The 12,218-nt window shown below is 32.1% G+C and overlaps 2 protein-coding genes across 2 annotated transcripts; both read left to right on the top strand.

Moving 5' to 3' along the window:
- The first annotated feature begins 201 nt into the window (after positions 1-201).
- On the top strand, positions 202-4,439 carry LOC134262682 (E3 SUMO-protein ligase ZBED1-like). Its single transcript, XM_062745049.1, has 4 exons — positions 202-748; positions 896-1,031; positions 1,209-2,312; positions 3,973-4,439. Exons 1-4 carry the CDS (start codon positions 377-379, stop codon positions 4,437-4,439), a joined length of 2,079 nt encoding a protein of 692 aa, XP_062601033.1. The 5' UTR covers positions 202-376.
- A 3,015-nt stretch (positions 4,440-7,454) lies between these two features.
- LOC134262678 (cytosolic iron-sulfur assembly component 2A-like) lies at positions 7,455-12,014 on the top strand. The gene is made up of 5 exons (XM_062745047.1): positions 7,455-7,597; positions 8,169-8,333; positions 8,852-8,901; positions 9,669-9,714; positions 9,977-12,014. Exons 1-5 carry the CDS (start codon positions 7,537-7,539, stop codon positions 10,069-10,071), a joined length of 417 nt encoding a protein of 138 aa, XP_062601031.1. The 5' UTR covers positions 7,455-7,536; the 3' UTR covers positions 10,072-12,014.
- The last annotated feature ends 204 nt before the right edge of the window (positions 12,015-12,218 follow it).

Raw genomic sequence — 12,218 nt, 5'->3', positions numbered from 1 at the left:
AAACGAGTTTTACTGTAGTGTAGGGATGTGCGATTTTATCGGTAAACCGGTATATTGCGATTTTTAGTCACGCGATACGTATCGCGATACGGGAACCAAAATACCGGTATTTTTACATTATAAAGAATAATCCGGAAATAAACCATTTAATCGATCAGATTTTAAAATTACTATTACCGGAAGTTTAAATGGCGACTTCTGAAGACATCGAATTTCATCGATAGTCAAATTCACCAGAGGTAAATCAGATGTATGGAAATACTTCCTCGTAAAAAAAGACAAGAAAACAGGAAAAGTTACAGAAAACATAGCCGTTTGTTCAAAGTGTAAAATTGAAGTGAAATGCCCCGGTGGAACTACCAACCTGAACAGTCACATGAGGAGACATCATCCGAATTTGCTCACGGAAGATCCAAATCCTACGAAGACTACTTCAGAAAAATTAGAGGTTAAAACATCTGTTGTAAATACTGTACCTATATCTGGAAACTTGGTTTCTTTGTTTGGTAAAAAGTACCCTTCAAATGCGGAACGTTCAAAGAAAATCACGGACAAAATTGCTAGATTTATTGTCAAAGATCTTCGACCATTTAGCATGGTTGATAGCCCAGAGTTCAGAGATATGATAGCTTGTTTGGATAATCGTTACCAGGTCCCCTCCAGAAAGACATTTAGTGAAGTTGTCATTCCAAAAATGTATTCAGATGTGAAAGTTCAAGTTCTAAGTAGTCTTCTTGAAGCAGAGCAAGTAAGTATTTTCTGTGTAATAAATTTCTAGTATAAAGAAAAACATTATCAAGTTTATAGACTAATATGTGACTATGTGTTAAACCTTTAGAAAAATCTTACTCAGTACATAAATATTTTAATTTAATTAATTCCTTATTACTATTAGGTAGCACTGACCACTGATGGCTGGAGTTCACGAGCTACAGAATCCTACATTACGATTACCTCCACCCATATTGACAAAGATTGGAATCTTTGTAATTTTGTTTTGCAAACCAGGATGATGCCAGAATCTCATACAGGTACATTGGAAATTATGAAAAAAAAAATGATTTGATTATTATTGTTTCAATTTGCTGAAATATGAGGCCAATTGAATGAATTGATTCTAAATTAAATATTAATTAATATACATGTATATATTTATTGGTTTAATTCTTTGAAAAAATAATTTTAAAAAATATTTGTCCTGATTGTAGGAGAAAATGTTGCAGAGGTTTTGAGAAACGCTGTGAAGGAATGGAAATTGCCCACTTCTCATGGATTTCCACCAGTTGTCTCTGACAATGCTGCCAATATGATGAAAGCAGGTGAACTCCTCGGAAACATTCACATTAACTGTTACGCACATACGTTAAATTTAGCTTGTCAAAAATGCCTTGCAGTTAAGAAACTGGAAAATATTCTAGCAAAAATTAGAAGAATTGCAGCTTTTTTTCACAGAAGCAACATTGCAGCTGCTTTGCTCAAGAATACAGCTGAAAGTTTATCACTGCCTCAACACAAATTAATAATGGACGTCCGCACAAGATGGAATAGTGCCTACGATATGATCTCACGATTTCTCGAAATGCAGGTAGCAATATTTGCTACCTTGAAATCAAAGGAGTTAGGAAAAGAAAGAGAAGCAGAATTCAAGTCTTTCCATGATGATGACTTTACTGTGGCAGAGGAAGTGGTCCAGCTGTTAAAGCCGTTTAAGGATATAACAACACTCCTGTGTTCAGAAAAATCTCCCACTTTGTCCATTATCTTGCCACTTCACAATAAACTTCTGGACAAGCTTCGTGAACAAAATGATGATACCCCAACAGTCCGCAGCATGAAAAATATTATGTATAAAGACTTGAAAGAAAGATATAATCGGATTGAACACACTCTACGTATTGTTTCTGCTTTGGATCCGCGGTTCAAGATGCTTCCATTTTTATCAGAAAATGACAGATCAGCGGTTTACTCTGATATTGTGTTAGAAGTCTGTAGAGTACAGAGTATAATCAAAGTGAAAAGAGAGAAAGAAGACAAAGAAGCTGAATTAGATGATGTTGAAGTCCTGAATGAGCCACCCCTCCCCTCACTGTCTTCAGATTCTCCAGATGTTAGCCCTGTCAAAAAAAGAGTCAAAGCAGAAGGTTCTTCCTCTACTTGCGGTGATTCTATGGAATCTGTGCTCCACAGCTTTCTTGGTGATGTATACATTACTGATGTTGAGCCTCCAAAATCACCAAGTACTATTGCTGAGCAGCAGGTGAATGAATACAGAAGTGCCCGAGCAATACCTCTTCAGGAAAATCCTTTTCTTGGTGGAAAGAAAATGAATTTAAATTCCCACTTATTGCTAAACTTGCTAGAGCATACCTTTGCATTCCTGCCACAAGTGTCCCATCGGAAAGAGTTTTTTGACTTTTTTCAACGGCGGGGGCATATTAAATGCCCAGAGGGCACGTGAAAGCCTAAACATGTTGACAATTTACTTTTCTTAAAAAAAAACATGCCCTAAACTGAAAAAAGAAACCAAATGTAATTGTTATTGAGTATTGACTTTAAAGTTATCCTTTTTTTTCTTTTTTTACAAACCAGAAAGGAAATATTGTACCTATTTCTGTTTGACATGTTAATTAGAATTTTATTTTCTTGTTATTTGTTCTTTATTTTTTTTTTTTAAGTTTTGAATGAAAACACATTAAATACATTATAAAATATATGATTTTTCATTTATTCACAACAACAATGAAAAAAAAATAGGAATAATAATCAATAATTCCATATAAATCAAAGAAATAGTGTGCTTATAAATATCACGATATATCGCGATATTTTTATAAAATATCGCGATAATATCGCGATACGAAATTTTTGGCGATACCCATCCCTACTGTAGTGTATTTTTATTTTTTATTAAGAAAGTTAGTTTCGAGTTATTTTACAAGTATTAACATTACATAATTTTGTAATTATTTTTTTTTGAAAATAAAGTGGGTCTATGACAGGTGGCCGAAAGACAACTCACCGAATGACAACTCGCCGACACTTTTTTCACCGACACCATAAAACTCGCCGATACGACAAGTCACAGAAAGAAGGGGCATGGACAGACACATCATCCAGTGAATGTATAAAACATTGAAATTTAACAAATATTTAGAGAAAATTGTGTATGTGAATAAACGTTTTTATTCATTATCAAATATTTTTTCCATTAAATCAATAACTTCACCCAATATTGCCGACCTATGACCTTGCTCAGATTCACGAGAAGCAATCTGTATGCGCTGGACCAACAATGATGGACATATAAAAAAGACATGTTTTTTAATACATCTTTGATTATGTTTATTATATCTGAATACTTAATACGACATCTTTTCATCTAACAATTATTATAAAAACATTGTCCGTGAATTTCTTCGTACTCACTGAAATACTTAATACGACATCTTTTCATCTAACAATTATTATAAAAACATTGTCCGTGAATTTCTTCGTACTCACTGACACTATTGTCGGTGAATTGTCTATTCCACGAATTTCACTTTTGTCAGTGACCTGTCTTTCAGTGAGTTGTCTGGCACCGAAATAAATTTCTTTGTTTTGCTTAAATCAGTATAGAAATAGATTGCCCTCTTTTAACTGACTAGAATATAAGATTGCTCAACTCAAAACTTTTTTAGCAAGTTTTTTTCAATGAGTTCCTGGATACAGATTTTAAAAATTTAGCAGTGATGGTAAAAAAAATTTCCCACCTACTATCCCTTGTTTTATATGTGAGTTGAGATAAGGCAAACAGGCATTAATTTAAGAAGCTTTTTCTTTTTAAAAAAATCTCCTCCTTAGAAACAATATCTTTTCTTATAATATAAATATTAAGCATTGTTTTAAAATTGATGATACTTGAATATATAGATTTTGGGTTTTTTTTTTCTTTATTGAATAAATGGAATTTAATTTATTTATTTATTCCAGAAACACATGATGCCCTCATTCTATATGCTGAGAAAGATGCATCTTTAGCACAACAACTACAACAAGATCTTGAGGAGAATGTGGATCTTCCCAATCTCAATGTCATACTGTATGAAGAATTTGCTCCAGAAGTCCAGTCCCATTTTGGGACGATGACAATTTTGTTTCAAAGATGTAGATATTTACTTGTGCTTGTCACAAAAAACTTCACAGAGGCGAGTTTTAGTAAATTTCAACATGAAATTGCACTAAAAGACTCCATTGAAAACTCAGAAAAGAATGAAAGAGTGATTCCTGTATGGGGAGAGATAGGAGCAAAAGACATTGTGATGGAACTTTCTGTTTTCAAAGGCATTGATTATTCATTATCATTGCAAGGGGATGATAGGTCAAGAGTCTTTTTCCAATTTAAAAAAGCATTTGAGTATGGCAGAAAAAATATCAAAAATTTTCCAAAACAGCAGTAATGTGTACTTCTGTGTTATTCTAGATTTCCATACCAATAACTCTAAATTCCCTCATCAAAATGAGAATTCTATGCAATCTTTATTCATTCATCCTTTTCATAATGCACAATTTGTTGTGTAGTCGTTGGTCACACTGTTGTCTATATGAAGAAGTTGAAATCAGATTTTCTGTGGACGCTGAATCAATTGCTCAGAAATCAAATTGACGCTTTTTTTCTCAAAGAAATCTGTCATATATTCTTTTTTAAATAATATTTTAGTGATGATATTATTAAAGTATAATTAAATACTGTATATACTATACGTAAGTTGGTTTTTTGGGGAGTTAAATTTTAGTCCAAAAGTCTATGTCTAACTTATAGGCGAGTCATAAAAGAATGATATTTTTCTAGATGGTGAAATGTACATGTAGTATTCTTTAAATATTTTCAACAGTTATCAGTGAAAAAAGCCTGGATTTATTATATCATGTTTGTATTCTAAGATTATATATAGATTTAGATATATAACAACAGACAGACAAATCTTGAGACTCCTTGTCTTAAACAGGAAGTAAAAATCAGCTGATCAGGCTGAGAAATGTAAACAAATACTAGCAAAATTCTAACTTAACTTAATCTACATGTCCTACCAGTACTGGTTTTCTATGCGGTCTGCTTGTTTCAGAAACCAGGTTAAAACAATCACAGCATTTATTTAAAATTGTCGTCTGATTCTGGCAAAAAGTTGTACCGACTTATAAGCAGGTCAATGGCAAATCCCTGCAAAATAACCTTAAAAAATACAACCGACTAATAGGCGAGTATATATACAGTATTCACAATCACGATATTTTAATACGCATAATCAACAGCGGGTTTTTATTCAAATGGGGAATTCATTGATGTTTTTGATTATTGTGGATATTAAGCAATCAATTTTTACATTGCATGACTAGTGGGGTATTAAATCATTCTGCATGTTCTTTTCTTTTCATTAATTAATATAAAAATAAATACAATTAAAATTTCTGTTCATTATTTAAATAGCATCAAGTTTTTTGCTGACTTGTTTTACATCATTCAGACACAAGATATGTATTATTGCTTCACAGAAACATTATATATATAGGAATAGTTCATATCCTAAAAGGTTTGCAGTCGTATGAACAGAACTGTATGATTGAAAAAGCTAGGGGCCCATGGGCCACAACGCTCACCTGAGTAACTGGCTCAGGCCCTGCTGTTCTTCACCAGATTTCCCCCTTTTAAAATGTGGCCCCAAACTTCCATAGAGGGGCAATGATTTCAACAATTTAGAATTAACACAACCCCAGGGTGCTTTCACATACATGTAGGTTTCAGGATTTCTGGCATAGTGGTTCTTGTGGATAAGATTTTTAAATTTTTTCCCTGTATGTTTCAATGTAAAATTTTCTTACATTTTTCCTTTTTTTTTTTTTTTTTTTTTTTTTTTGCTTGTCAGGTTTTTTTCTGAAGGTATAATTTTTTTTTTACACTTAGCCCCCCCCTCTTTCAATTTCCTTCCGACGCCAATGCATACATGTAGGTTTCAGGATTTCTGGCATAGTGGTTCTTGTGGATAAGATTTTTAAATATTTTCCCTGTATGTTTTCATGTAAAACTTAGATTCCCTATTGTTGCCCCACCCTACCCCCATGGGCCATGATTTTTAACAGTTTAGAATCTATAGCATACTGCATTATTCCACGGTAGCTAAAATTAATGACCTTGTTTAGCAAACCAAATCAAAAGTTAATTTTCATTGAAATTGCTGCTAGGCAAGTTTTCAAACTTGGTTGTCTATACGGGTTATTTTTTCTTTAGGTCCATCATAACAAGGAGTACACGACGGGTGTAAACGATTGACGAAGGTTTCTTATTCCTTCATGACACCCGATCCAGCTTCTGATATTTTAGAGGCCTATGTTTGCTCTGACTCAAATTCGTATTGCTCCAGTTGAGTTTGATAATACTGTTCGTTTGTAATTATTTTTTGTTCAGTAAAAACGTCCCTTACGTCAAGTTGCGAGAATACTTTTTTCTCACAATGACACGTCACCACTTTGCTTAAATGTTAAATGCAGTAACATTACTTTTAAATAAAATATTTTCTTTTATATGTCATTGTTTTACTGCAAATTAATTTTTATTTGCGAAAACTTTATATTTGCGTAATTACGTAAGATAATGCGCTCACTAAAATTTAACTCTCGACTGTAATAGTACATGTATTCCTTAGGATTATATAGAGCTTTACCACAAGTCGTGAAAATTAAGGAATCAGTGTCTTGCGAAAATAGGATGTCGCGAAAATTTTGAAAAGTATGTACATACTCCCTTTTTGGCTTGAGAAACTAATACTAGTAATAAAAGGTTATTGTCAAATACTGCCAGATTTAGGGGGTGCGGCCCCCTTTTAAATTAAAATTATAAAAATGTAATTACATTTAATAACTTACTTTTTCTGAGTGACTGTGGGCCCTAGTTACCCCGATCCAAAACTGCCCAGGCGCGACCACCCCTCAAAAAAAAAATCCAATCACGCTTTTATTTCAAGATTCTTTGATCTTTCACTTTTCATACCCATCTCACACATCTGCCGTTTACCAGAGGGGGGGGGTACCAACATATATACATTTTTTAACCTGTATATAAAACCAACACATCTTTTTTCAAGTAAAAATGAAGCAAAGCATCAAATCGGCCGCAAACAAAATATAGCATTTAAAAAAGTATTTTTCCAAATTTAAGAGCATCCATGCAAGGAAAGCACAAGATATTCAAAGCTGACATAGTTATCTTTTTTATTTCTGTCTGTTTTCAAACAAAGCAAGATAAATAAATAATCTTTTTAAAAAATATAATAGAAATTTGAGTGCATTTGCTCATTAAATAGATTCATCGATGTAAAAGAGTCAATGATCAATGATAAGAATATTTTGTCATCAAAATGAATATGTAGGCCTCTCAACATGAACCATAATGCTGGAATGCCTGTTCTAAATTATAATCGGGATCGGTTTTCAGATACAAATGAAATGGACTCGGATGGAAGAAACTAAACCGGATTAAATGCGGATTTTCTTTGCTTTGTGATGTCTGAATCTATTGAAAATGATCATGAAGATTTAAAACAGATGAAAGAACAAGTTTTTGGTAGGTGTCTACTAAAAAATCCTTTTTTTTGTCTTAACATGGGTTACTGTTGTATGTTTACATAAACTCGAATTTCCTCTATAATCATGATAATCACCAAAATAGGGGGTGTGTTCATTGTTTGCTTTGTGTAAGGTGATATTCAGTTCAACATGTTCAATCTCATTCATTGACAATTATTGAATCACCAGACATATTGCTATACAACACCATGTCATAGAATAATTATTAATAAATCACTTTTTGACATATCTTGAAAGTTTTGTAATACTATTCGGGTATGTACATGTCAGATGTAGGCCTGTTTTTACCTGATTACATGTATAGAGTTTTTGCTGCCTTATGTTGATCATGAGTACTGTATTGTAAAACAGGGACTTACGAGTTCTAAAAGGAAAAAGAAATCCAAAAGCCACTTAAAGATGTAGAAAAACTCAACCATAGTAATACTGGTATACATTTGTCTCAAAGAATTACAATTAAAATGCAACAAAATCTGGGTTACAAGCAAATCATGTGGAATATAAGTCAATATTTGTATTATGAATTTGTGTATCCAACATAATTTCAGATCTTATTAGAGGTATTATTGACCCAGAGAAGCCAGAGACCCTGGAGGAACTTAATGTTGTCAGTGAGGAAGATGTCCAGGTCACTCGCTTTAATGAGGAGGATTACCTGATAAAAGTGGTGTTTGTACCCACAGTTCCCCACTGCTCACTAGCCTCACTTATTGGTAAAGGATTAAACATACACCAGAAAAATAAATATCATTTTAGCCTAAGTTTGTTCATTTAATTGCAATGTAAATTTTATGTCTTTGAAAATTATGAATTGACACTATTGGGAAGATTAGTGCTTATTGCATTTAAAACTAATGTACCCGGTATTGGCCGGTAACTAGATTTTTATTGATATGTAAAGGAATAGCAGTATTACATACAAGTAGTTTTAAAAGTTTAACAATTCTATTGCATTGTCCAATTTCTTCAAATTAAAAAAAAACTTTCAATATTGCTGAATATTTCAAACTCATGTATGCATACAACTTTGGTATTGTCAAATGAATAGATTTGCAAAATGTTAATGTGCATCAATATTTGATTGCTACGTTAAAGTTATTAAATACTGTAAAAAAAAATGTAAAAAATGTGGAGCCACAAAAATAAAAAATAAAAGTCTTACAATAAAATGAATAAATACGAAGATATGTATATAACGATTTAAACTTAAAATACTTTCTTGTACATTTAGGACTAAGCATTAGGACAAAGTTGGAGACCTCAATGCCGGAGAAATTTAAGGTATATAGTTTAATTATTAATTAAAATCTATGGTGGCATATTTATGCCATCCACATAATTTTTTGTCAATATGGCATATCATATCAAGTCAAGATAAATATCTTGTCAAGTCATGATAACTTTCTGGTTTGTCGTCAAACACTGACTTAATATCTTGTCCAGTCAAGATAAGAAATCACATTTTGTTGAAATAGCTATCTTGACATAACGAGATAACTTTTAGTCACCATACATAATAAATCATCTCTTTTTGTCGAGATAGCTATTGCAAAAATACCAGTAGTTTATCTTAACTGTTCAAGATAAAAGTCTGTGTTTGACGACAAACCTGAAAGTTATCATGACTTGACCAGATATTTATCTTGACTTGACATGATATGCTATGTTGACAAAACATTATGTGGATGGCATAAATATGCCACCATATGTTTCAGTAGACTGCTTTTGATTGTTAAAAAAACAAAAACATGTCTTTATGCGGCTTGCACTCTCCAGCGATATGCAGTTGAACTTCTTTATCACAAACACTGATAAACTAGTATCTGAAATACATGTACTATTGATTTGCAATTGTCAAAAAGATTTGGAAGTCCGAATTCTTTCATTATTTACATCAGTATGTTACACTGAATGTCTCAAATCCTCTTATATATTTCGAAGTTTTTTCTTGGTTCCATGAATTTGAATTGATGATATTTGACTGTAAGTACCACTAATATAATTAAGATACAAGGTACTGCAACTGCACTGTATCTGTATTTTTGTAGTTGGACATATTCATAAAAGATGGAACACATGATACAGCCACTGAAAGTAAGTATGGTTTGATACATCCTACTCAGATTTTACTAACATCATTTAGACTTTAATTATATTTTGTTTTGTTTTTTAGCTTCTTTGTGAAAATGAATAGAGTCTAAATCTTTAAACCAAGTTTATAATATTCAATAGGGTGAAAGACCTGCCAGAATATTTTTTTATTCAAATGTTTATGTAATGCTCATTTATTTTTGAAAATCAATTGAATAACAGACCCCTGATATTCCCTAAAGCTCTACTGTTCTTCTTCTTCTAGTTAATAAACAGATAAATGATAAAGAGAGGATAGCAGCTGCTATGGAAAATCCCAACTTACAACGTATTATCAACCAGTGTCTGGAAAATTCCTGATATTTAATGTATCTAGTATAATAATTATTACAAATTAATTTATACGCCTCTGAATTTTTAATTGACTTGTTCATATTTTGTAAGTACCGGTATGTAATAATGTTTAATAATTAAAATTTATACCCTCAACTTTCATTATAGTATGTGTACAAGACGATTATTGAGATATCTTGAGTTGTCCTTCTTGATTTAGCATTAGCATTTGTGCGTCTTAATTGGTGTATAGATTAATTCATGATAATATTGTGATGAAACAATTAAGACACTTCAAAAGTAGGAAGCTGATTGAAGATAAGTAGATAGATATTCAGGACAACTGACCGAGACTGAAGATTGCAAAGTAGATTGAAGTGGCTTATTTGAATTTTATGCTTTTAAGAACATGATGGAGGCACGGCACTATATTTATGTCTTTCTAACTTCCTGTAAATACACGTCTAGATCTCAGTCACAGCATTTGTATACAAGTGCAAATGTCTGTGTAATAAACTGACTCTGTCACAGGTGAAGTGTCTCCATCACAAACATTTGCAAATCTTTCAGCAAATTATAAGGATTAATTTTTAGATTAATGAATTCCAAGCCCTGCAATAGAAATCTTTTTCATACATAAGTCAAATGTATATGTATGTATAACCTTTTTTTTCAATATGCATTTCATGTAGTGCAATTTTATAATACACTGTACAATTTTTTGTTCATTGTACGTTCATTATAAACAGTGTATTAGAATGTTTGAGATACCTTTTTTTTTTCTTTGATAATCCATTCCAATTCACATCTGGTTAATGATAAAATAATGCAAATTCAAACATTTTTTTTTTTAATCTTTAGTTTCCGCACATTCAATAGGACATGGCCAAACAATCTAATTTTTTACAAATATGACTTACATTCATAAATCATTATTTGTTTTTTTTTTTGGCTTTCATCTTTAATTTCAGACATTTGTATACAATATAACAGTACTAAGTCAAAAACTATTATACATATTTTGCTGTGATTTATCATGAAAGACTAGAAAAATCATTTCTCTTACATACACTTGAATGTATACTGTATGTATGAGTCATTATGAAATCTCATCAGAGTGATTTTTGAATTCCACAGTGAACTTTCAGAGTGACACTTCCTTCATAAATCACTATCATTCATTAATGATAGGCCATGAAACGAAGTGGCACATGTATATGGCACATGTATATTTGTCAAATTTATAGTATTTTTATACAGTCTTTCTGATTTGTTTTAAATCCTTTGCACTTCAATTTGATTTATACAGAGAACATATATGCAGTTAAGTTTCTTAGTTTATATGTAAATATTGTTCTTAAGATTTGAATAAAAAATTACTGGACCAATTATTTTTGAACATGTTTAACGAAATTGCGTAAATGCAGAGATGAGAACATTTATGGGCTGGTACAACCCACTATCCAATCCTTTCATAATAGTACAAATTTGTTTTTAAATTCCGTAAACCACAAGTGTAAAATACCATTTGAAACAAAGTAATTATAATATATCCCCAGATTTGATGAGTGAATATTTCTCATTGAAAAATTTTTTTTTTGCATCTTACATATTTTACATGGGATCACAGGGCTTCCTGTATGCCTCTTAACTCTCACTCTGGACTTGGCATTGGTTCTAAAGTGGGAGTCAATACACACATATACACACCCAATACATACATGTGTACATGTATCAACCACCCCCAAAAAAGTGAAGTAAAAATATAGATGAGGAAGGATACAAGACGGAGTAGAAAGGGATGTTTCTTCACTTTCTTGGGGATGCTGTACATGTATTATCTGTTAGTGTGATATAGATTGCAGTTAAGTTGATGAACTTTATATAGTCCTAATATGTATGTACTGGGTGTTCACAGTGTTAACGATATGATTGCTAACATTGTCTTGCAATAAAGGATTTGTAATTAATCTAAGACCTTGCATATTAACATGGAGAGTGAAATGATGAAACATATGGAGATGACAAACAGTATTCAAGACCGAAAATCCATAAAACAGTACAAAATAGGAGTACATGTAAAGGAAACACTGGCTTCCAAAACATCAGAGGTGGGATCATGTTCTATGGAGGAGTGAGCATCCTCTGCCGACCGATCGCACCCGCCGTGTGCT

Source organism: Saccostrea cucullata, unplaced genomic scaffold, assembly GCF_032062105.1.
Source record: "Saccostrea cucullata isolate Sc308-1 unplaced genomic scaffold, CSIRO_AGI_Scuc_v1 ctg624, whole genome shotgun sequence".
Lineage (NCBI taxonomy): Eukaryota > Metazoa > Mollusca > Bivalvia > Ostreida > Ostreidae > Saccostrea > Saccostrea cuccullata.
This window is presented reverse-complemented; position numbering and strand designations above follow the sequence as displayed.

Coding starts and splice junctions, on each gene's coding strand:
- LOC134262682 (XM_062745049.1), top strand. CDS start 377: ATGAGGAGACATCATCCGAATTTGCTCACGGAAGATCCAAATCCTACG. Junction 749..895: donor GTCTTCTTGAAGCAGAGCAA/GTAAGTATTTTC, acceptor TATTACTATTAG/GTAGCACTGACCACTGATGG. Junction 2,313..3,972: donor TCAGGAAAATCCTTTTCTTG/GTGGAAAGAAAA, acceptor TATTTATTCCAG/AAACACATGATGCCCTCATT.
- LOC134262678 (XM_062745047.1), top strand. CDS start 7,537: ATGTCTGAATCTATTGAAAATGATCATGAAGATTTAAAACAGATGAAA. Junction 8,902..9,668: donor CAATGCCGGAGAAATTTAAG/GTATATAGTTTA, acceptor GTATTTTTGTAG/TTGGACATATTCATAAAAGA. Junction 9,715..9,976: donor ACATGATACAGCCACTGAAA/GTAAGTATGGTT, acceptor TTCTTCTTCTAG/TTAATAAACAGATAAATGAT.